Below are 26087 nucleotides of genomic sequence, written 5' to 3'. Positions count from 1 at the left end.
GGTTGCCATTTCCTTCTCCAGGGGATCTTCCACACCCAAGAATCAAATCCCTGTCTCCTGCATTGGCAGGTGAATTCACCACTGAGCCACCAGAGAAGCCCAGTGGCTTTGTTACAGGGACCATAAAGAACTGATTCACACCTCTTTCAGGGAATACAAAGGAGTCTGCAGTCATATCTGTCTTGAGAAGTGCCATTTCTTTCATTCAAAGCAACTTTGGGGTATGATGTCCCTTACATGCATAGCCTCTCAGTTAGTGTCTGATATATATTAACTGAGGGGCTTCCCAGATGGCTCCATGGTAAATAATCCACCTACCAATGCAGGAGACATGGTTTTGATCCCTGGGTGTGGAAGATTCCCTGGAGAAGGGAATGATTACCCATGCCAGTATTCTTGCCTGGAGAATCCCATGGAGAGAGGAGCCTGGCAGGACACAGTCCATAGCGTCGCAAAGAGTTAAACACAACTGAAGTGATTTAGCCCACATGTACGCTCATATTTATGACTAACTGAATGAGTAAATTGAAACTGTATCTCATTTGTGTCATGTATTAATTTACAAAACACTCCATTGAGCCACAAGTTATTAATACTTCTGGACTATGTTTTACTTGATTTTTCTTTTTTTTTCTCTTATCCCCACTTCCAAAGTTTCTTCTATATTTATTTTGAAGGCTTCTCTTGTCTTAAACACATCAACAAACATCAACAAGAGCACAAAAACTTTTTATCAACCTAAAGATATTATTCCTCAGCCTGCAGAAAGAATAGTGGACAGTGAACTGGAAGAAACTTGGCTTTCTGAATATTTTGTGGAACAAAGCGATCCTAACAGCCATAGACTGCTATCTCTTTTTGTTAAGTCTCTTCTGATCCCTTTAGACAAAATAACCCACTTCCTTCAACATTCTTATGGAACTTTGTACAGATATTTTTTCTAGTTCATATCCTATTGAGTTAAATTTGTCATCAGTCCTAAAGGAAATCAGTCCTGAATATTCATTGGAAGGACTGATGGTGAATCTGAAGCTCCAATACTTTGGACATCTGATGCGGAGAGCTGATGCATTAGAAAAGACCCTGATGCTGGGAAAGATTGAAGGCAGGAGAAGGGGATGACAGAGGATGAGTAGGTTGGACAGCATCACCGACTCAATGGACATGAGTTTGAGCAAGCTCCAGGAGTTGGGGATGGACAGGGAAGCCTGACGTGCTGCAGTCCACGGGATCACAAAGAGTCAGACACAACTAAGCAACTAAATTGAGTAGATACACATACCAAAGGGGCAGTAGAACCAGTCTTGTCCTTGCCCTGAGGAGAGTGCAGTGTGTGTCTGCTTTTCTCATTTCTTTGTATGGGTTGCAAGATTTGTGGTTGTCAGCTGGAGCTCCTTAGTTGAAGGAGCCAAAACTGGAGAATGTGGGCATCGATCCCACTACCTCTCACATGCTAAGCGAGCGCTCTACCACTTGAGCTAATTCCCCACCTTCATCCTTGTGTTTTTTCCTCTAGCTTTTCAGAGTACCATCCCCACTTTATTTACTCTTCTGAGCAGCCTGAACTTCAGAAAATTTCAAGATCCTTAAAGAGACCAAACCAGTCAGTCCTAAAGGAAATCAGTCCTGAATATTCACTGGAAGGACTGATGGTGAAGCTGAAACTCCAGTACTTTGGCCACCTAATGTGAGGAACTGACTCGTTGGAAAAGACCCTGATTCTGGGAAAGATTGAAGGTGGGAAGAGAAGGGGATGACAGAGGCTGAGATGGTTGGATGGCATCACTGACTCAATGGACATGAGTTTGAGCAAGCTCCGGGAGTTGGTGATGGACGGGGAAGCCTGGTGTGCTGCATTCTATGGGGTAACAAAGAGTTGGACACAACTGGCTGACTGCACCAGTCTTATCCTTGCCCCGAGGAGAGTGCAGTGTGTGTCTGCTTTTCTCATTTCTTTGTATAGGTTGCAAGATTTGCGGTTGTCAGCTGGAGCTCCTTAGTTGAAGGAGCCAAAACTGGAGAATGTGGGCATCGATCCCACTACCTCTCACATGCTAAGCGAGCGCTCTACCACTTGAGCTAATTCCCCACCTTCATCCTTGTGTTTTTTCCTCTAGCTTTTCAGAGTACCATCCCCACTTTATTTACTCTTCTGAGCAGCCTGAACTTCAGAAAATTTCAAGATCCTTAAAGAGACCAAACCAGTCAGTCCTAAAGGAAATCAGTCCTGAATATTCACTGGAAGGACTGATGGTGAAGCTGAAACTCCAATACTTTGGCCACCTAATGTGAGGAACTGACTCGTTGGAAAAGACCCTGATTCTGGGAAAGATTGAAGGTGGGAGGAGAAGGGGATGACAGAGGCTGAGATGGTTGGATGGCATCACTGACTCAATGGACATGAGTTTGAGCAAGCTCCAGGAATTGGTAATGGATAGGGAAGCCTGGTGTGCTGCAGTCCATTAGGTTGCAAAGAGTCAGACATGACTGAGTGACTGAACTGACTGTCTCATGCACAGGGACAGGAAAGCAAAATCCATCTTGATTGATTGACAGACAGCGGGTATTATAAGATACCTGAGCTTAAGTTTTGTAAAGTGGAAAAGAAAAGTCACCACTGATTGGTGTTAGTACCATGAATGTGGGGGAGGAAATTAGTAATTTGTCTCACAGATTTTTCATGAACTAAGCAAATATCTATTTCATTTTCAACTATGATTTATTAATGATAGGAACCAATTTTTTTTTAAATTTCCTATTTCCAGTGCCCATATAGATCGTAGGGTAGGCTGCAAACTGCATAAATTTTAATGATAAATGAGACACCCAAATGAATTTTACAACTGTGAGAAGCCATTTTGAGGCATTTGTTCATTCTCCCTTGTCTGGTTATACTTCAGTGGAAAAATCTGAGATACCCTAGGAAATGAGGAGGTGAAAAACAGCAATGCTATCCTATTGACATTGTTGAAGCATAAACATGGTGATTTATTTTGTAAAAATACATTATTAGTGCAGTCAGTCAGTCAGTCAGTTCATTTGCTCGGTCGTGTCCAGCTCTTTGCGACCCCATGGACTGCAGCACATCAGGCTTCCCTGTCCATCACCAACTCCTGGAGCTTGCTCAAACTCATGTGCATCACAGTGATGCCATCCAACCACCTCATCCTTTGTTGTCCCCTTCTCCTCCCGCCTTCATTCTTTCCCAGAATCAGGGTCTTTTCCAATGAGTCAGTTCTTCACATCAGGTAGTCAAAGTATGGAGCTTCAGCTTCAGCATCAGTCCTTCCAAAGAATATTCAGGACTGATTTCCTTTAGGATGGGTGGGTTGGACCTCCTTGCTGTCCAAGGGACTCTCAAGAGTCTTATCCAACACCACAGTTCAAAAGCATCAATTCTTCAGCACTCAGCTTTCTTTATAGTCCAACTCACATCCATACATGACTACTGGAAAAACCATATTTTTCACTAGACAGAGCTTTGTTGGCAAAGTAATGTCTCTGCTTTTTAATATGCTGTCTAGGTTTGTTATAACTTTTCTTCCAAGGAGCAAGCATCTTTTAATTTCATGGCTGCAGTCACCATCTGCAGTGATTTTTAGAGCCCAAAAAATAAAGTCTGTCACTATTTCCACTGTTTCCCCATCTATTTGCCATGAAGTGATGGGACCAGATGCCATGATCTTAGTTTTCTGAATGTTGACTTTTAAGCCAACTTTTTCACTCTCTACTTTCACTTTCATCAAGAGGCTTTTTAGTTCCTCTTCACTTTCTGCCATAAGGGTGGTGTCATCTGCTTATCTGAGGTTATCGATATTTCTCCTGGCAATCTTGATTCCAGTTTGTGCTTCATTCAGCCCAGCGTTTCTCATGATGTACTCTGCATATAAGTTAAATAAGCAGGGTGACAATATACAGCCTTGAGGTACTCCTTTTCTTATTTGGAACCAGTCTGTTGTTCCATGTCCAGTTCTCACTGTTGCTTCTTGACATGCATACAGATTTCTTAGGAGGCAGGTCAGGTTACTGGTTTTTAATGTGGATTTAATCATTTCTGAACAAGACCAAAGCAATACAGATACATTTCTCTGCTTTGATCTCTGATACCTTCTGTTCAAGGCTAATTCCTCTTTGTACTGCAGTCGCCAGCCTTTCCTGTCTCGTAAGTGGCCTCTCTACATCAAATACCATTTTCCTGAATCCTCAACCTCTCTACTGACTGTTTTCCTTTAACAACATATTAAAATCTCCTGCACCCTGAAGCCTCAGGCCCTGCCTAATATTTAAGTCCTGTATTCTATGCTAGAGATGGTCTTTGTTCATCTTCATAGCGAAGCTTCTAAAAGATGTTTCAGAATATGATGATACTGCCTGTATTCTCTATTTCCCTTTCCACCACACTCCATAGAAGCTGCCCTTACTAAAAACGAAAACCTTTTTACCTAAACTCCACAGAGCCGCTTTAGAGAGATAGAATAGAGTAGTGGTAACAAGCACAGACTTAGAAGCCAGATCCCTCAGAATTTAAATCCCCATTCTGCTTCTTATCAACTGCATGATTTTGCCCAAGTTTTGTACCTCATCTCCCTCGTTTATAACAGGGGCTTATTGTAAGGACTAAAACACATAGGGTTGTTGGATGATTAAGTGAGCTAATACTATAAAAGTGCTTAAAACAGCACCCAGAAGATAGTAATTATCGTGTAAACCTTATCCAATAATCTTTGGTGTTATCCAGGATCTTTCAGAATATTTGACATTGTTCTCAACAAACTTTTAATTGAAATTCTCCCTTGATTGTCATGACCTATTTTTGTTCAGTTTGCTGCCTGCTCCTTCTTATTCTTTATCTTGGTTTCCAGGCTTCCTGTTTTGCCACTCTCTGTATTTAAAACTAAAACATAATCATACTTTAAAATTTTTTAAGTTTGGGGATAACTGAACTATTCTATGAATGGGTTCCCATTTCCTACAAGATAAAATTCATGAATTGAAATCACATTAGAAAATCTCTAACCTATTTCCCATCCTCCATTCCAGCCCCATCTTCAACTCCTTCCTTCTAATCTTCAAGCTTCACCTCAAGTCCCACGTTGCACAGAGTCATTCCTGGCCCTTTCTCAAGTAAGTGCACCTTCTCCCTGTCCCCAGACTACTTTATGTAACTTCTACCTTTGTCACACCACGTGACACCTGGTGCTGTGAAGCCTCAGAGAAATGGAACTGAGTCTTTCCTACCTTTAAATTCCTAACCTTCAGCCTGCTGTCTGGTGAATTGGAAGTGTTCAATCAGCATCCGTTGAGTAAATGAAACAATGAATAAAATGAGCACTTTGCTTGGGTCAATGTATCTTTAAAGAAAAAGCTACAGAGTTCAATTAAACACTTACTGAGACCTTCCCATACACAATGCAGAGATCAGAATTCAATATTTTACTACAACACAATCACTACTATTGATGTAGCCATATAATACAATCCTGGCAAGCACAGGCTCTGGCATGGCTATTCATATTTCAGCTTCACTAGTTACTAAGTGTGTGATCCTGGACAAGTTACTCAATCTCTTCCTGCACCAGTTTCCTCCTAAGATAAAAATAATAACAAACACCTTATAGAATTTGTGTTAAGTTAAAGAGATAATAGGAGGTACTGGTGGCTCAGTGGTAAAGAATCTGCCTACAATGCAAGAAACATGGGTTCCATCCCTGGGTGCAGCAAGATCCCCTGGAGAAGTAAATGGCAACCCACTCCACTATTCTTGCCTGGGGAATTTCATGGACAGAGGAGCCTGGCAGGCTAAAGTCCATGCGGATAGCAGAAGAGTTAGATGTGATATAGTGACTCAACACAATAATGAGATAATACCTGCAAAATGAGAACAACATCTGGAATATATCACATACTCTGAAGTTATTAAAAGTGATTTCAACTATTAAAAAGGCTCTATATAGAATATTTGGGCCTTACTTAGAAATTTTCATTAAAAACAAACATAAAACTAAGCTGCAGCTCCTCTGGGGCAGAATTCCAGAATTAGGAACATAATTAGTTTATCTTAAATGTAAGAGTGTTAAGGTATGTTTGAGCCCTTTCAGTGTCTCTGGAGGGTACGGGGTTTGATTCTAAAGACGATTTCGCCCCTCCTAGTGTCTTGCTATGGCTTCTCATTTGCCCTTGGCCTCCTCAAAGTCGCTCTAGCAACAAATGGCCAACATCCATTGGATCATCGAAAAAGCGAGTTCCAGAAAAACATCTACTTCTGCTTTATTGACTATGCCAAAGCCTTTGACTGTGTGGATCACAACAACCTGTGGAAAATCCTTAAAGAGATGGAAATGCCAGACCACCTGACCCGCCTCCGGAGAAATCTGTATGCAGGTCAGGAAGCAACAGTGAGAACTGGACATGGAACAACAGACTGGTTCCAAATAAGAAAAGGAATACCTCAAGGCTGTATATTGTCACCCTGCTTATTTAACTTATACGCAGAGTACATCCTGAGAAATGCTGGACTGAATGAAGCACAAGCTGGAATCAAGATTGCCAGGAGAAATATCAATAACCTCAGATATGCAGATAACACCACCCTTATGGCAGAAAGTGAAGAACTAAAAAGCCTCTTGATGGAAGTGAGAGAGAGTGAAAAAGTTGGCTTAAAAGTCAACATTCAGAAAACTAAGATCATGCCATCTGGTACCATCATTCCATGGTATATAGATGGGAAATCAGTGAAAACAGTGTTCATGTGGGGGGGGGGGGCTTTACTTTGGGGAGCTCCAAAAGCACTGCAGATGGTGACTGCAGCCATGAAATTAAAAGATGCTTGCTTCTTAGACCGAGACAGCATATTAAAAAGCAGAGACATTACTTTGCTGACAAAGGTCCGTCTAGTCAAAACTATGGTTTTTCCAGTAGTCATATATGGCCATGAAAGCTGGACTATCAAGAAAGCTGAGCACCAAAGAATTGATGCTTTTGAACTGTGGTGTTGGATAAAACTCTTGAGTGTCCCTTGGACTGCAAGGAGGTCCAACCAGTCCATCCTAAAGGAAATCAGTCCTGAATATTCCTTGGAAGAACTGATGGTGAAGCTGAAGCTCCATACTTTGGCCACTTGATGTGAAGAACTGACTCACTGGAAAAAACCCTGATGCTGGGAAAGACTGAAGACGGGAGGAGAAGGGGACGACAGAGGATGAGATGGTTGGATGGCATCACCGACTCAGTGGATATGAGTTTGAGTAAACTCCAGGAGTTGGTGCTGGACAGAGAAGCCTGGCGTGCTGCAGTCCATGGGGTTGCAAAGAGTGGGACACAACTGAGCGACTGAACTGAACTGAAGAGTGTTAAGACCCTGATGATGCTCTCACCACTCCCTAATCTCAGTATTGTGCTCCTAATTCAAGTCTTTGGTCACATTATCCAGGCTTTTGTTCTCTATTTTCCCAGTACTCATCCTTCCCCTTTGATGTCTGAGGGCTTTCAGGAAACTTTTTTTCATTGAACAACTGAGCAGGGGGAGATGTAGATATAGATACATTTACTTCAGTCTGAAAGAAAACTCATTTCTGCTCCAACCCAAACATGTGATTACTGAAATTGATTCCAGTCCTGGAGCACAATCATAAAGGACTGGGAAACCTCCTACAATCACAGCAGTTCTATCCTCCTCTGCAGGTTCCTGTACCCACACAAAGCCAACACTACCCGCTCTGTAAAGCATTTCATCCATCTCTCTGGCCACATCTTAGATGACGGAACGCTTCCACTGTGCTTTGGGAGCCTCAATTTCTTTCAGATCCTTCCCGGGTGTTTTCCCCAGGGTCGCAGGCATCCATCTCTTGTGACGCTACTCTGGCCTACAGTTCTCTTTCAACAGCCTTGAAGAAAGAGAACAGAAGTCGGAAACTGTAATATAAACAGGCTTGCTTCTTCTTAGACAAGCTGGCAGTGGGCTCCTCTAGTCACCCCGCATACCTTCAAAGAGTCAGAAAGTACCCTTAAGCAGAGTCCTCTTCAGCTCCGCCCCAAACACCACAGTCCCTGGAGCGCAGGCGCCCCACGGCCCCGCCCCCCATTTCAAAGGCTCGGTCCCTATTGGCCCAGAGGCCGGGGATGGAGCGCCCTGGTCTCGGAAGCAGGGAGATCATGTGACTCTCGGGGGCGGGGCTGCGCCGGCCGCTTCCCAGCCAGGCTGAAAGGGCTCGGGAAGCTAGCTGGCCTTGTTGGCCCTTAAATCGCACACTGGATGCCCTGGCCCCAGCTACCCTCGCCCAGCTGCGCAAAGAAGGATGCTCCTGGCTCTCGTCGGCCTCCCAGGTTTGCTTTCCTTCTTTTCCCGAAGGTGGGCCCTTAGGTTCACCGTCCGAAGCCTGCGGCCGCAGGGAAAGCCAAACCCCGAGTGTCCGGAGAGTAACCGGAAGTGCCCTCCCAGGCAGAGGGGCGGCGCCGGCTGCAGCCGGGGTAAGCGCGGGCCGCGGGGCTTGGGAGGGGCATGGCCTGCGAGGCCCAAGGATGTGTGGAGGGGTTCGGCGGTAATGGAGACCCTTCGGCCTCTGCCTGATAGGAGCGGCTTCTGCTCCTCGTGACGGTGCAGGGTCTGGAAACCCCCCTGAGGGCGGATTGAAAGGCAGTCAATGAAAAGTTGAAAGATGATAAGCATAGTACTATGGTTCCTGGAGATAATAATAGTAAACACTGCTGGGCACTTTTCTAAGCGAGCTGTATCTTTCACTCTGGGGGAAAAAAAAACAAGGACGTTGAATGGAGTTTTCCACCCACCGCCCATCCCCATCTTTAAGGGAGAGATCGGTCATGTTTCATCCAGTCTGTATGCAGAGGAATCTGGTTTAATCATCCCATAATTACTATTGGAAACCGGCATTATATACAAGTTTGTCATTTGCACTTATCAACTGTATCTGGAGGTTTATAGTGGTAGAAGAATGGGTCATTGACCTCAGAATTTGAGATAATACACTTAGCAGAGGCGAAAAATTGAAACAAGTAGAACAGGATTCAGGGCTTTATTATGAAGTTAGTCATTACCCAGGACTCTCAATATTTTGTCTAGAGCTCTCTGGGAGAAAACAATGTGAGGAGAGGTGGGAAGAGGTAAGTTATGATTGAAAGATATTGACCACTGGGAAGTAAAGAGAACCAATTTTTAGATGTCCAGCGCCAGAAAAATTTTAAATTTCACAAAAATTTTAAATTTCTACATTTTTGACTTTTCCTCCAGGAGAGGGAAGAATTGAGTATCGTTAGTAACTATGGACTGGAGATCTTTTGGAGCCAAAAGGAAGACAGTCTTGAGTCTTTCTTGTTATGGTAAGTAGCGTACCAAACTGTGTTTCTATATACATGGTGGAGTTTTAGGGGACATGTGAGGGGAACTGGAGGAGAGCAAGAAGGAATGGGAGAAGACACTTGGAAAGAAGATACATGACCCTTTCTTAATGCCTGAGGTAACCCTGCCTACCAATGTTAGTGTATTTTCTACTTCTTTCCAAGATGCTTATTCACCATAGGCTTTTAACTATTCTTTCATGATTGATTTGCAGTCCACAAAAGACAGTATACTCAATGCAAGCCCTGGAGTCAGAAAATGGATATTTACATCCTGGCTCTGCTATTTACTAGCTGTGAGTTTTCAGTTATTTAACTGCCCTGAGCATCATTTTTCTATCTGTAAGGTACAAACATTGCTCATAATACCTATTTTACAATCTTGGAAAGATGAAATGAGATAATCCATGTAATCATTGAAAAATAAATGAGATAATCCCTAGCATGGGACCTGATAGAGTAAGCATTAATAGACAGTGCTTTAGTTCAGTTGCTCAGTCGTGTCCAACTCTTTGCGACCCCATGAATCGCAGCACGCAGCATCCCTGTCCATCACCAACACCTGGAGTTCACTCAGACTCACGTCCATCCAGCCATCTCATCCTCTGTCGTCCCCTTCTCCTCCTGCCCCCAATCCCTCCCAGCATCAGTCTTTTCCAATGAGTGAACTCTTCGCATGAGGTGGCCAAAGTACTGGAGTTTCAGCTTTAGCATCATTCCTTCCAAAGAAATCCCAGGGCTAATCTCCTTGGATCTCTGCAGTCCAAGGGACTCTCAAGAGTCTTCTCCAATACCACAGTTCAAAAGCATCAATTCTTCGGCGCTCAGCCTTCCTCATAGTTCAACTCTCACATCCATACATGACCACAGGAAAAACCATAGCTTTGACTAGATGGACCTTAGTCAGCAAAGTACTGTCTCTGCTTTTGAATATGCTATCTAGGTTGGTCATAACTTTTCTTCCAAGGAGTAAGTGTCTTTTAATTTCATGGCTGCAGTCACCATCTGCAATGATTTTGGAGCCCCCAAAAATAAAGTCTGACACTGTTTCCACTGTTTCCCCATCTGTTGCCCATGAAGTGATGGGACCAGATGCCATGATCTTTGTTTTCTGAATGTTGAGCTTTCAGCCAACTTTTTCACTCTCCTCTTTCACTTTCATCAAGAGGCTTTTTAGTTCCTCTTCACTTTCTGCCATAGGGTGGTGTCATCTGCATATCTGAGGTGATTGATATTTCTCCCAGCAATCTTGATTCCAGCTTGTGTTTCTTCTAGTCCAGCGTTTCTCATGATGTACTCTGCATAGAAGTTAAAGAAGCAGGGTGACAATATACAGCCTTGACGTACTCCTTTTCCTATTTGGAACCAGTCTGTTGTTCCATGTCCAGTTCTAACTGTTGCTTCCTGACCTGCATACAGATTTCTCAAGAGGCAGGTCCGGTGATCTGGTCTTCCCATCTCTTTCAGAATTTTCCACAGTTTATTGTGATCCACACAGTCAAAGGCTTTGGCATAGTCAATAAAGCAGAAATAGATGGTTTTCTGGAACTCTCTTGCTTTTTCCATGATCCAGCAGATGTTGGCAATTTGATCTCTGGTTCCTCTGCCTTTTCTAAAACCAGCTTGAACATCTGGAAGTTCACGGTTCACGTATTGCTGAAGCCTGGCTTGGAGAATTTTGAGCATTACTTTACTAGCGTGTGAGATGAGTGGAATTGTGCGGTAGTTTGAGCATTCTTTGGCATTGCCTTTCTTTGGGATTGCAATGAAAACTGACCTTTTGCAGTCCTGTAGCCACTGCTGAGTTTTCCAAATTTGCTGGCATATTGAGTGCAGCACTTTCACAGCATCATCTTTCAGGATTTGAAACAGCTCAACTGGAATTCCATCACCTCTACTAGCTTTGTTCGTAGTGATGCTTCCTAAGGCCCACTTGACTTCACATTCCAAGATGTCTGGCTCTAGATTAGTGAACACACCATCATGATTATCAGGGTTGTGAAGGTCTTTTTTGTACAGTTCTTCTGTGTATTCTTGCCATCTCTTCTTAATATCTTCTGCTTCTGTTAGGTCCATAGCATTTCTGTCCTTGATCGAGCCCATCTTTGCATGAAATGTTCCCTTGGTATCTCTAATTTTCTTGAAGAGATCTCTAGTCTTTCCCATTCTGTTGTTTTCCTCTATTTCTTTGCACTGATCGCTGAAGAAGGCTTTCTTATCTCTTCTTGCTGTTCTTTGGAACTCTGCATTCAGACGCTTATATCTTTCCTTTTCTCCTTTGCTTTTCACTTCGCTTCTTTTCACAGCTATTTGTAAGCCCTCCCCAGACAGCCATTTTGCTTTTTTGCATTTCTTTTCCATGGGGATGGTCTTGATCCCTGTCTCCTGTACAGTGTCACGAACCTCATTCCATGGTTCATCAGGCACTCTATCTATCAGATCTAGGCCCTTAAATCTATTTTCACTTCCACTGTATAATCATAAGGGATTTGATTTAGGTCATACCTGAATGGTCTAGCAGTTTTCCCTACTTTCTTCAATTTAAGTCTGAATTTGGTAATAAGCAGTTTATGATCTGAGCCGTAGTCATCTGATCTGTTGACTGTATAGACCTCTCCATCTTTGGCTGCAAAGAATATAATCAATCTGATTTCGGTGTTGACCATCTGGTGATGTCCATGTGTAGAGTCTTCTCTTGTGTTGGAAGAGGGTGTTTGCTATGACCAGTGCATTTTCCTGGCAAAACTCTTAGTCTTTGCCCTGCTTCATTCCACATTTCAAGGCCAATTTTGCCTGTTACTCCAGGTGTTTCTCGACTTCCTACTTTTGCATTGCAGTCCCCTCTAATGAAAAGGACATCTTTTTTGGGTGTTAGTTCTAAAAGGTCTTGTAGGTCTTCATAGAACTGTTCAACTTCAGCTTCTTCAGCATTACTGGTTGGGGCATAGACTTGGATTACTGCGATATTGAATGGTTTGCCTTGGAGAAGAACAGAGATCATTCTGTCGTTTTTGAGATTGCATCCAAGTGCTGCATTTCGGACTCTTTTGTTGACCATGATGGCTACTCCATTTCTTCTGAGGGATTCCTGCCCGCAGTAGTAGATATAATGGTCATCTGAGTTAAATTCACCCATTCCAGTCCATTTTAGTTCTGATTCCTAGAATGTCGACGTTCACTCTTGCCATCTCTTGTTTGACCACTTCCAATTTGCCTTGATTCATGGACCTGACATTCCAGGTTCCTATGCAAGATTGCTCTTTACAGCATCGGACCGTGTTTCTGTCACCAGTCACATCCATAGCTGGGTATTGTTTTTGCTTTGGCTCCATCCCTTCATTCTTTCTGGAGTTATTTCTCCACTGATCTCCAGTAGCATATTGGGCACCTACTGACCTGGGGAGTTACTCTTATCCTTTTGCCGTTTCATACTGTTCATAGGGTTCTCAAGGCAAGAATACTGAAGTGGTTTGCCATTTCCTTCTCCAGTGGACCACAGTCTGTCAGACCTCTCCACCATGACCCGCCCATCTTGGGTAACCCCACGGGCATGGATTAGTTTCATTGAGTCAGACAAGGCTGTGGTCCTAGTGTGATTAGATTGACTAGTTTTCTGTGAGTATGGTTTCAGTGTGTCTGCCCTCTGATGCCCTCTTGCAACACCTACCATCTTACTTGGGTTTCTCTTACCTTGGGCATGGGGTATCTCTTTACAGCTGCTCCAGCAAAGTGCAGCCGCTGCTCCTTACCTTGGATGAGGGGTATCTCCTCACCGCCGCCCTTCCTGACCTTCAACGTGGGATAGCTCCGCTCCTTGGACGTGGGGTTGCTCCTCCCGGCCACTACCCCTGGCCTCGGGCATGGGGTGGCTCCTCCTGGCCACCTCTAACCTGGAACGCAGGGTAGTTCCTCTTGGCCGCCACCCCTAGCCTCGGACAGTTAGTGCTTTATTGACTTTAATCTGCTTGTTGCATATATCCTTTAACTGTAAGGATGGCCTTGGTCTTCTACACTCAGCCTTTCTGCTTGGAATTTTATTGCCAGCCTGGCTGTTCTGTGTACTCCAATCCTAGCCATAACCATGAAGTGAGAACCAGTCTTTTCCTAGGATGAGATAAGAGAAACCTCTTAGCATAGGGTACTCTGAAGCTGAGACTTGAAGGATATATTCTGGTTTGCCATTTGAGATGGATAGGGCTGTTAGCCTAGCCTAGATTGCTGCTAAGGCTTAGAGGAGGATGATGACTCTTTTGGTTCTGATATTCATTCATATTTTTCATTCATTCAACAGACATATTCTAGACACTAGGAATATTGCAGTAAACAAAAGACTTAAGTCCTAACCAGAATGAAAGTTATATTCTAATAGGAGAGAGAAATAAATGAACGGATATAAAATACCACAAAGTTGGATGATAAGTGCTATGGAGAGAAATAATACATGCTAAGGGGACATAGCTGTTTTAGTTAAAGTTGCCAAGATGTGCCTCTTTTTGAGGAAATGATTTTCAGTCAGAGCCTTGAGTCAACTAAAGGAGCAAACTCCTTGGGTGAAAAGCATTCTAGGTAGATGGAGCAAGTGTAAAGATTCTAAGGTGTTATGGGAGGCAGAAAAACTACATTAGGTGGTGTGGTGAGAACCTTAGGTTTTATTGTTAGTGTGGTAGAAACAGTATTTTTCACTAGGGAAGTATCATGATTTACTTTAAATTTTGACAGCCAGACTGTGTATTATTTTCTAGATGCTGACATCCATCTGAAAGACTCAAGTATGAATAAGAAAATGGTTTCCTTATTTTTAATTTTTTTCCTTAGTGCCCTACAAATTATTGGCTATTTAGGGCAAATATGACACCCTGAACTAATAAAATTAGGGAATATTATAATTCATTTACCAGGCTGTGACCATGCTCAGAATTGTATGTTTATGCTTTTTAACTCTCCTATTGACCTTAACAGTAGTACACATTTTGGAAAACTCCTGGAAAACCAGTGTCTTATAGTAGCTGTTTGTATGACTCCAGAGTTTTACTTAGCTGTGATTCTGAAGTCTTCCTTTTCCTTCTAACATTTCTCCGTAAACGTTTTTTTTCTAGTTTTTGCATAATCCTCATATTAATCATTAACTGGTTGAGTTATAGGAGAAGGCAATGGCACCCCGCTCCAGTACTCTTGCCTGGAAAATCCCATGGATGGAGGAGCCTGGTGTGCTGTAGTCCATGGGGTCGCTGAGAGTTGGACACGACTCAGTGACTTCACTTTCACTTTTCACTTTCATGCGTGGAGAAGGAAATGGCAACCCACTCCAGTGTTCTTGCCTGGAGAATCCCAGGGACGGCGGAGCCTGGTGGGCTGCTGTCTGTGGGGTCGCACAAAGTCGGACATGACTGAAGCGACTTAGCAGCAGCAGCAGCAGCAGATTATTTCATTTTTTATTATTTAGTTAATTATCTTAATGCATTTTAAACAAGACTGTGCATAAGAGACAGGCACAGGGGATGACCTCAAGAAATGTTAGGGTTTTTGTGACCCTGAAGATGGAATGAAGAAAATAATAGAACCTGCCATTTACTGAGCGTCTGTTAATTGAGTACCCAGATCCTGAGCCAGGTCCTTTATTGACAGTATCCTAGTTCTCATGGCAACTCCTTAAGACATGTAATAGTATCCTCCTCATTTTATCAAAAGGGAAATAAAAGGTAAAGGAAGTAACTTACCCAAGTTCTCATAGCTACAAAAGAACATAGTGGGAATTCGAACCAAAATCTGATTCCAGGGTTTGAACATTCAAATTCAGCTGGCGTAGTATACCAACTCTCAGCTCCCATGTTTTTAAAACACAAGATAAGATACATTTAAATTTTGAAATAATTTCATATTTACAAAAAGTTGTAAAATAATATAAGAATGCTCATACACCCTTCACCCATAGTCCCTAAATGTTAACATTTACTGTATGTTTAATGAGTCTGTCTACTTACTTCTCTGTACGTACATGTACCTTTGTGTACCTTTTTTTTCCTGAACATTTTGAGAGTAAGTTACAGACATAATGCCTCATCTCAAATGATGAGAGAATTAAGTCCTAAAGTCATAGGTATTTAATGAATTAACTTCTCTCCCATGTAGTGCTACTAGCTATATGCATCTTTGGGAGAATTTTAAAAAATAGTTACTCAAATCATTTTCCATAGGTCTTCATTCTTTCCCAGAATGCTAGTTGAAAAAGCCTGTCCTAAATACTTAATTTTTTATTTCCTAAAAACAAGTCTATTCTCTTTTATTATCATTACAGTTATCAAAGTAAGGAGATTAACTTTCATATAATACTATTATCTGATCTTGAGACCTTATTAGAGTTTAGCCAGTTGTTCCACTAATGTCATTTTAGGAAAAGAAAAACAAGTTATTTTTGTTGTCCAAGATCCAATCCACCATCACCCATTTCATTTGTCATGTCTTTATTGTGGAACATATCCTCAGATTTTGCCTTCCATAACTTTGACTTTTTTTTTTTTAAAGTTTAAGCCATTTCTTTGGCAGAATTTCCTTCAATTTGGCTTTGTCTAGAATTTCCTCCTGATGAGGTTCAGGTTACAATGTTTAATGTTCTGTTCCTCTCTTTGTGTCATATTAGGAGACAATTTTATATCTTGTTATTGATGATGTTAACTGATCATTAGTTAAGATAGCATCTTCCAGGTTTCTGTGAAATTACTTTTTTTTGTCTTTGTAATTATTAAATGTCTGGTCGGACATGACTGAGCAACTTCTCTTTCACTTTTCACTTTCATGCATTGGAGAAGGAAATGGCAACCCACTCCAGTATTCTTGCCTGGAGAATCCCAGGCACAGCAGAGCCTGGTGGTCAGCCGTCTATGGGGTCGCACAGAGTCGGACATGACTAAAGCAACTTCGCAGCAGCAGCAGTGGGGAGATATATTCTGATTGTGTAAATATCCTGATTCTCATAAAACTTTTCATCCACTGTATTTTTGCCTGCAACAATTATTGCTCTTCTTTTGATGAGACGTGATGTTTTTAATTCCATCATTTCATCTACATTTAATTGTTGGCTTCTTTTTTAATAAAGGAGAAAACTTTCCTTTCTCCTTTACTATTTATTCACTTTTTAAATGAATATGGATTCATCGATTCTTACTGTATTACTAATTTATTACTGTCTGTATTTATTTTGATGTTGTTTGTTCCAGATTTGTGTAGTGGCAGCCCCTTCAGTGAGGCTTCTCGTCCTCTTAGCATATTATCACCACTTTTTGAGCACTTCCTTGTTTTCTGGAACAACAAGATGTTCCAGGTTGATTGTGTACTTTCTAAACCCTGAAATTAGCCATTTCTCCAGTGAGCCCTGGTTCCTTTCTGTGGGAAATGGTGTTTAGAAACCAAAATCTGAGTGCTTGGTATGCTCGTTACTACTGGGATTTCATTGTTTCTGTGATCTCTCAGCAGACATTAGGAGTCCTAAAAAGAATAACATTTCTATTTTTTCTGTGTATACTTCAAACCTTGACTTCCTACTGATACTTCTAATTCCAGTTAAACACTGCAGATACAGAGTTCATTCTAGCCTTTCTCTTTTCTATGTTTCTGACTCCCTTATCTGACAGTGAGACATCTGGTTGCCTTTATATTTACTTATTTTGTCATTCCTAGTCTGTGCATTAAGTAGTGAACCTTTACCAACATGGGGGAAAACTCCTGCTAATTACAGTTCAGTAATTGTTTATAGTTCTTTTTATCTTTAGTTTGAGTTTATATAATTCTAATACTATATTACAGAATTTTTTGAGTTATTTTCCTCCTGAGTGATTTTACTATTAATTTGAAATACAGACTTCTTTGTTTTTTTTTGAATTCTATTTTAATTATTTTCTCCCCTAGCTTTTCTGTTTATTTATTGAATATGTGAAATATAACAGTTTAAAAAGTTAAAATGTGTGTTTTTACAAAAATATATACTAAAGAAGAGTATGACTCTCTTTCCTTCACTGTTTGGTACCAGTTTCACTTTCCTGTCCTTTTGATCCCATTTCCATCTGCCTTGTAATAACCAAACTTATTAATTCTATCTTTTCTGAATTTCTTTTTGACCAAATGAATAGATCCATGTGTAGTTTTTTTAAGTTCTACTTCATTCTTACAGAAAATATAGCATACTTTTTTTACACCAGGGCTTTCTAAAATTTACAGTTTATCCTGAAAACTGCTCCACATCAGTTCAGAAAAGTTACCTTCATCCTGTTTCACAGCTACAGAGTACCTCATTATATGTGAACATACTTGCTCTGTGCCAGACAGTGTCACAGGTGCTAGAGAAACAGCAACAAATGAAATGAACTAAAATCCTTGTCCTTTAAGGGGCTTATGTTCTATGGAGAAAAATAAGACATGAAACGAGAGGAGGGGTGTTGCATGTGTGGGTCATCTGGGATGGAGATGTGTGATAATTTAAAATAGGATGGTCAGTTATGGCCTTATTGAGAATATGACAATTTATCAAAGATTAGAGTGAGATGAGAAAGGAAGCCTTGAAGATCTTGAGGATGAGCACTTTAGCAGGGAGAGACTTACAAGCATAAAGACCTTGAAATGGAAGTGAACCTGGATTGTTTGAACAAAAGCAAGGAGAGCAGGATGACTGGCATGCAATACAAATGAGAAGTGCAGGGAAGTGTGTCAGGGGTAGCTGGGAGTCAGATTTCTTAAGAGCTTGTAGGTTCTAATAGGAGCAGTTTTGTTGGAGCAGCGAAAGCGAGTATTTGCAGTATGTTCTAGAAACCTTGATAAGATTTAAGATAAGAATTAAAGACAATGAACAGATTGATTTCTTTTGAGGAGTTTTGCTGTAAAGAGAAACAAAGAAGTGAAAGTAGCTCGAGGATGAAGTGGTTGAGAGAAGTTTCCTGTTGGTGCTTTTGTTTTAGGAGAGGTAACAGCTAGTTTGCTGATTAGTATGATTTAATAGAAAAGAACAAATTGGTATTGCAGAAGAGAGAGGATAGAATTGCAGGAGTGATGTCCTTGTGGTGAAAAGGGGGTGGAATCCAGTACCCCGACCGACAGATTGTCCTTAGGTTGAGCAGGGGCAGTTTGTCATCCGTGGTAACAGAAGGAAAGATGGAGTGCATGACCACACTTGCAAGAGGTTGGTTGTTGTGGTGGGAGCATGTGCAAGTATTTTTTATGTTTTTGTTTTTTTCTATCCTTAGATATTCTCAGTAAAATAGAAAGCACACTCATCAGTTTTTATTCCTTAGGTGACAGAGGAGGGGGTTTGAATATATGAGGTCAAACATGAAATGATCATTGAAAAGAGTAAGTGTGAAGGATATGGAAAATGGTGTTTCTTCCCCCTCTGTTTCTCTTGTTTCTTCTTTAGTATATCATTGGTAGTTGATAAATACAATAGCTTACTACATTTATCTTTTTCTCCCTTGAATCAGCCCGTTGTTTTCCTTATTGTTAGTCTATATTCCTGTATTTCCTATTGGGCTTGAATCTTTAACTTATCTAGTGGTGTAGCGCTACAGAAGATAGGGCCTGAGTAGAAAGACCTCAGGCAGCTCAGTGATAAAGAATCCGCCTGCCAATGCAGGAAACAAGGGTTCAATCCCTGGGTCAGGAAGATCCCCTGGAGAAGTAAATAGCAACCCACTCCAGTATTCTTGCCTGAGAAATTGCATGGACAGAGGAGCCTGGTGGGCTACAGTCCATGGGGTTGCAAAAGAGTTGGACACAACTTAGCGACTAAATGACAACAACAGAAAGACCTCAATGTCTCTCTTGTGTCTGTCTCTCCTTTTTAATCTCCCAGTCATTTGAAGATGTGATTGTCTATCTTACTGGGGAGGAAGAGCAGAGTGGTTAGACTCTGAGCACAGGGCCCTTTTCAATAATGTTATAAAAGAATTATATAATTGTGATCTTTCTGTGTATAAGGACTTCTTTAAGATGCTCAATCTTTGGGTATTTCAGTACATGTGCATCCCTCTAAAAACAAAACCTGTTCCATATCCCTTCACTGTACAAAGAAAAGCCTGGCATTAAAGACAGGTTTGAAGCCCAGGCTTTTAGCTACAGTCATTTTTATTTTTGAGCAAGGTTTGTGCTCTTATGATCATATCAAAGCAGAATCTTAGATCTCTTGATCATAATAGTTATTATAAGAGCTAACACAGAATGCTTACCATGAAATACTGATTAACTTATTATTCAACTCAATGATGTGAGGTAACTCCCATCATTCATCCTTTTTATAAATGAAAAAACTAGCTACAGAGTGATTAAGAAACTTGCCAAACATCACATAGCTAGGATGATAATAAGAAAAACTTTTCTCTCTCTTTACACTGAGAATTCTAATAATCATTAACCATTTTCCTCCAAACGTTCTACAGAAAGGACTGCACAGGTAGTCATAGTCCCTTTTGGGTTGTTTTCCTCAAGAGCAGGCATATTAATTATTAGGTGTCTTGATTACTTAGATGAACCAAGGGGAGAGGAGGAATCCTGGTTTTGAGATCATTTGAGTTGATTAAAGAAACAGTTCTTCCTGGTACTTTCCATGTATGTGTTGCTTATTTGTTTTAGTTAGAGAAAACCTTACTGCTGTCAACCCCTGTAAAATGTAGAGCACTTGTGGAATTTGATGCAGAAATTCTGTCTTTTCTACAGCAATTTTAACTTTGAGCATTTTAGTTATGGAAATATAATTAATATTTCTTCTTTGTCTCACAGGGTTGTAAATACCACATAAAGAACGAGTGCATGTGATGCTGGAAACTTGTAAAGAGAAACTGCTCATGACTGAAAGGCCTAAGACAGATGTATCTTTCAAGTTCTTATCAAGAAAATGACTATGAAGAAAATGATGGGTCAGGAAGACCAGTGGAAAACTCCCTAGGAGAGAGCCATAGAAAATGTACACTTCAGAAGAGAGATATAATCAGAGAACTCAAAAAAGGAAAATATATCATGTATGCCCTCAGAAGGGTAAAAAGATTTTTATTCATGTGCATGAGATTACTCAAATAGATGATCAGATATACCAGTGCCTTGAATGTGAACAAACCTTTTGTGAAAACTTAGCTCTTATTATGTGTGAGAGAACCCATACTGGGGAGAAACCTTATAGATGTGATATGTGTGAGAAAACCTTCATCCAAAGCTCAGATCTTATTTCTCATCAGAGGATCCACAGTTATGAGAAACCTTATAAATGTAGCAAATGTGAGAAGAGCTTTTGGCACCACTTAGCCCTTTCAGGACACCAGAGAACGCATGCAGGTAAAAAATTCTATACATGTGATATCTGTGGCAAGAATTTTGGTCAGAGCTCTGATCTGCTTGTCCACCAGCGAAGCCATACAGGCGAGAAACCGTATCTGTGTAGTGAGTGTGATAAATGCTTCAGCCGAAGTACAAACCTCATAAGGCACCGAAGAACTCATACAGGTGAGAAACCGTTTAAGTGTCTGGAGTGTGAAAAAGCTTTTAGTGGGAAATCCGATCTTATTAGCCACCAGAGAACTCACACTGGTGAAAGACCCTACAAATGTAATAAGTGTGAGAAAAGTTACAGACACCGGTCAGCCTTCATTGTTCATAAAAGAGTACATACTGGGGAGAAGCCCTATAAGTGTGGTGCCTGTGAGAAATGCTTTGGCCAGAAATCCGACCTTATTGTACACCAGAGAGTCCACACAGGTGAGAAGCCGTATAAATGCTTGGAATGTATGAGAAGTTTTACCCGGAGTGCCAACCTCATCAGGCACCAGGCAACTCACACTCACACTTTTAAATGCCTTGAATATGAGAAGAGCTTCAGCTGTAGTTCAGACCTTATTGTGCATCAAAGAATTCACATGGAAGAGAAACCACATCAGTGGTCTGCGTGTGAGAGTGGCTTCCTCTTAGGCATGGACTTTGTTGCCCAACAGAAAATGAGAACTCAGACAGAGGAGCTGCATTATAAATACAGTGTCTGTGATAAAAGCTTTCATCAGAGCTCAGCCCTTCTTCAACATCAGACAATCCACATTGGTGAAAAACCATATATCTGTAATGTGGCTGAGAAAGGTCTTGAGCTCAGCCCTCCCCATGTATCAGAAGCCTCACAGATATCTTGACCAGACAAGAAGTTGTTATACCATAAAAAAAAAAAAAAAGGATGTATTTACAATGTAAGAGAACTCACTTAAGATGGAGAACTCAAAGCAAATCTCAGACTTTCCTCAGAGCTCAGACTTTATTGGGGACCAGAAAATCTGTAGTTGTAGGAACTTGAGAATTGGTTTGACCAGAGAGCTGTCTTTACAGAACCATATCAATCACTCCAGTGAGAAACCTTACAGATGCCCTGAGTTTTTGGAAAACCTCAGTCCAAGCTCATGTCTGATCATCCACAAGAGGATTTATATAGGTGGGAAACTTATAAGTTCGGTGAATGTGAGAAAGCTCTCTAGCAGTGCTCACCTCTCCTCATTCCAAGATAATTCAGATCAGAGGATGATATTTTTTTAATGCCCTGTGAAACAGTGCTTCAGACAGTATGCACGCCTCATTGGATGTCAGAAAGCCCCACTGGAAAGACCCCAACAGTAGTGAAAAAAGCCTCTTAACGTAACTGTGACTATTACCTATCATAAGAGAAGCCATACAGGTGAAAATTTGTGTATTTGCCTTGAATGTGGCAAAAGCATTAAGTGGAGAGCCTTCTTGGGTTTGCAAACCCCTCCCCCCCAAAAAAATCTGATGAAGGACCTTATGAATTCTCTGAATGAGAAAAACTTCTGTCAATGATCAGTTCTTGTACACCAGGAAACTTGTATAAGTGAAAGACCCTATAAATAACCCTAAGTCTGGGGGAAAAAAAATCCTTGCAGGAAATCTCTACCTTATTGGGCCCCAAAGAAACTACTCTGGAGAGCATTTTGTAGACCTCTATAGAGGTCTCACTGTGGACTGTGTACATTGAATAGGTATGAGAACTGTTCTCATAGTTAGTTGACCCCTGTAGTAGAGGTGAATTTTAATGGAGTCGACATGCAAACCATTTTGTTTAGATACCCAGAAACTTGTTCTGGGAAGAGCTAGGGCAGGTCAGAGTAGGCCTGATGGGTAACTCAGGTAAAGATGCTTTTCTTTTATCTGAACCACTGAATGATTGCTTTACTTTCAGTTTTTAAAATTTGGAACTCCAATAAAAGAAAGGACTGTAATTGAGATAGAAAGTGTGGCATGTGTTACTGTTGGGGAAAGAAGTACATTGACTTTGCCTCTGTTGATTTTCTAATTCTCGGGTAGAATGGGGACTACTAGTGTGTTGATACCAGCATGGGAACCTTCTGCTGGTTGTGAAAAGAACTAAACAACTAGGGAATAGTTATCCTAGATCAAAACACTCCCCAGAATTTCCCCTTTGGAGGACCAACCTCATAAGAAGGCAGAATGCTCAGCATTTTACTTGATGTGAATTGCGGCATACCTTCAGTCCTCGCCCTAAAATGTCTTTTGGATTATTACTGGTATTCCCAATTTCAGCTTTAGAGATTTGTTTGTTATCAACCCAGAAGTGCAAATTCCAGGATGATCATTATGATTTTGCTAGTTGCCATATTTTTGTAACTTCATTTATCATGTTTCTTTCAATGGTAAGATATACTCAGTCAACTCCCTGCAAAGTGTTTAAGGGAAGGCTGACATAAAGACTCAAGTCAGAGTCAGCACAGAGTAAAATGCATACTGATGCGTTATTAGTGGAGAAATGACTGATTTTTAAGAATCCTGACTGAAAAGCTGGTAGTGTTTTTTTTTTTCCCCCACTCCATCATCCTGTTTATAGCAAATCCAAGCCTCATGATGATATACCTTTCATTTATTTTGGTCTGCCAAGGAAAGAGAATACTCTTTTATTTCTGGGGAAAAGTCACCACAATATAAGGTGTACATTTGGCTTGTAAAGTAGGATTCTAAATGCTAGAAGGGAAAAGAAGTTGGCATTCATCAGAGGTTTCAGGATAAGCACTTATCTCCAATTTAGTAGAATTATGATTACCTTTAACATTCTCCAGAAACACTAATTAATCCAGGGATCTATAAATGCATGCTTGTGAGGTTTTTTCCCCCCTTCCCTCAGATTAAAAGACCTTTAATAGAAATACTTAAGAGTCCTACAGTATTTGGGACTGTAGACTGGTGAATAAATATTTGCAGTCCTCTGATTTATCTTAGCAGATCCTGAACTCTAGGCAGCATTGGTGTTTGGACTCATGGGGGTGGCCAGCTGCTACACTGCCACCTTGTGTATGGCTCCAAGCTTTGATCCTAATGACAGGTTGGTGACCTTGATAATCTTAGGGTCAGAGGATATAACTCATAGTGATAAGGAATTTGATTCTAGGCTGTTTTTTTTCTTTGAGAAAACAGATCCTGGAAGTTTATTTGATCTGATGTGTTTTAGTAATTTTCATTAGCTCTTAAACCATGAAGACTTGCTCAGTGTGATAAAACACACAAGATGTATTTGTTTCTTTTTGATGAAAATCATGCCTGTCACTAGTACATGTTTGACAGTTGTAATTCTTAAAATAGTATTGGATGTATGGCTTGGTGGTGATGAAAATTAGTCCTTATGGCTACTTGTTGGTCACTAGAACTTGGAGAAGGACACCGTTGTAACTTTGGTGGGGCACTGACCTGCCCCTTTCAACTAATCTTACTGGTAATTGTCTCTAGTCTTTAAGTAAATTAAGGATGGACCATCCCTCAACCAAAACTTTGAGGGTATGAAATAGGTCTGAGGGTTTTTAACCATGGGGGAAAAAGGGTGTTGGTATTACTCATATAGAATAACCTGAGGTTGGAGAGGACCACTTGGGAGCCTATAACCAAAACTAGAAGGTAACTTCTGGAATGGAGGGAGGTTCTCTTGAGAGAGTGCCAACCTAAATCTACCTCAGGTAAGTAGTTAGAGGAACTTTATCAAGATTTCAGACCAAACAAGACACTTGTACTCAGTCACTGTATTCCTATGCTTTAATGTTTTTGTTTTCCCTTAATTCTTAAATAAAAACATTGTTCTGAAAACTCCATCTTTGCCTCCATTGTACTAAGAAAAAGCATTTCCCTTAGACATTTGTGTTACAATAAGGCAGATGTTCAGGAGTCCTTACAGTGTGTACATATATTAAGCCATCATTATGTATACTTTAAATACCTTACATTTTATTTGTCAGTTACACCTCAGTAAAGCTAGGGGAAAAGAATAAAGTAGATATTCATGTGACCCTTAGGCCTGCTGCTAACACTAGCCATTGGACCATCGCTTGAATTCCAGGAATTTTTTAAAAATAGGATTCTGGGAATTTTTGATGTTAAAGAGGGTGAATGGAAACCTGGAAGGGATTACTGTCTTTGCTGTAGACTGGATCCTATTGGAGCCTCCCCACTGCATTACACACCAAGTGTGGGGAGGGGTAATAGCTTAAACTAACCATATGTGGGGCTAAAACTCAGAAGACAGCAAAACTGTCTGTGAGTAAGCTACACCCTCAAAGGACAATTTTTGAACTTTCAATTCCCAGTAAGAAGAATCCACATAGGTCTCCAGTTCTACCTTTCTCTCACCTTGTCTTATCATTCGTTGGAGATGGTAAAAATGATGGCATTGGTGTACCTCCCATTATAAAGTTTGCTCCAGTTTACATCTATTTGCTCTGTCACAGAATAGGTCCCAGCGTTTTAAGGGGCTCTCACTGGGAAAAGAATAAGAGTTAAGATAGTTTGTGTTGTCTGAAATTTGGATTGGTGAAAAGGGGAAGGGGCAATGGTACAATTTCAAGGCCTGTGGCTTTCATGCTTATCTGCCGCCCCCCGCCCAACCCCCCTTAAAGTGATGCTGGGTTGTGGTGAAAAATATTTCTGGAAAAAACTCGAGTCACATCCCTCACAAGTAAGTAGAGGAGGGATGGTGCCACACTGTCTCCGGGGTAGAAGAAGGGAAAGGTGCTTCCCAGGACACACACATGCCACCGGAGTTGAAATAGCTCACATTGCTTCTGGGATGACGGGTGTGGGGCGGATTTGTAATGCAACTGAAGCATTCTTGTTTCACGCCCCAAACGTTAGCTTGTGTCATTACTCTACCCAAGTGGAGACTTGAACTTGAAAGTGAGCGAACCTGAAGGCTGTTAACCCTTGCAGAAAGAATCCCTTTTTCCACCCGGCAGAGGACACTTTAAAAATAGAGATATAGGGATCCTACTATCAGTAGTGACTGATAACATCAAATAACTGGTAATTAGTGAAGAAAAGTCAGCAATGGCACCCCACTCCAGTACTCTTGGCTGGAAAATCCCATGGGCGGAGGAGCCTGGTAGGCTGCAGTCCATGGGGTCTCTAAGAGTCAGACACGACTGAGCGACTTCACTTTCACTTTTCACTTTCATGCACTGGAGAAGGAAATGGCAACCCACTCCAGTGTTCTTGCCTGGAGAATCCCAGGGACGGTGGAGCCTGGTGGGCTGCCGTTTATGGGGTCGCACAGAGTCGGACACGACTGAAGCGACTTAGCAGCAGCAGCAGCAGTGAAGAAAAGAGAAGACTTGTGGAGTAGCTCCTGGTGTTTATCTTTTATACTCACTTTCAAATTCTCTGCAACACTCGTACCCAGGAATCTTGGTCTTAATTTCCTGGCTCAAAAAGTTGCATTAATA

At 41.2% G+C, this 26087-nt stretch overlaps 1 protein-coding gene and 2 non-coding genes across 5 annotated transcripts; 1 reads left to right on the top strand and 2 right to left on the bottom strand.

The window, feature by feature from the left end:
• On the bottom strand, nucleotides 1416-1488 carry TRNAA-AGC. Its single transcript has one exon. It is a non-coding gene; the product is annotated as a tRNA-Ala (tRNA).
• On the bottom strand, nucleotides 2017-2089 carry TRNAA-AGC. The gene has a single exon. It is a non-coding gene; the product is annotated as a tRNA-Ala (tRNA).
• On the top strand, nucleotides 8172-24464 carry ZNF322 (zinc finger protein 322). Of its 3 annotated transcripts, XM_018038525.1 has the most exons (4): nucleotides 8172-8466; nucleotides 9245-9333; nucleotides 18630-18687; nucleotides 20110-24464. In XM_018038525.1, exon 4 carries the CDS (start codon nucleotides 20292-20294, stop codon nucleotides 21498-21500), a length of 1209 nt encoding a protein of 402 aa, XP_017894014.1. In that variant the 5' UTR covers nucleotides 8172-8466; nucleotides 9245-9333; nucleotides 18630-18687; nucleotides 20110-20291; the 3' UTR covers nucleotides 21501-24464. The 3 variants fall into 3 exon arrangements, with proteins under 3 accessions (XP_017894014.1, XP_017894015.1, XP_017894013.1); XM_018038526.1 differs by lacking the exon at nucleotides 18630-18687 and having other exon boundaries at nucleotides 8172-8322; XM_018038524.1 differs by lacking the exon at nucleotides 18630-18687.

This window comes from Capra hircus, chromosome 23 (assembly GCF_001704415.2).
Source record: "Capra hircus breed San Clemente chromosome 23, ASM170441v1, whole genome shotgun sequence".
In the NCBI taxonomy this organism is placed as follows: Eukaryota; Metazoa; Chordata; class Mammalia; order Artiodactyla; family Bovidae; genus Capra; species Capra hircus.
The sequence above is the reverse complement of the archived record's forward strand: the minus strand, read 5'-3'. Positions and strand labels throughout refer to the sequence as shown.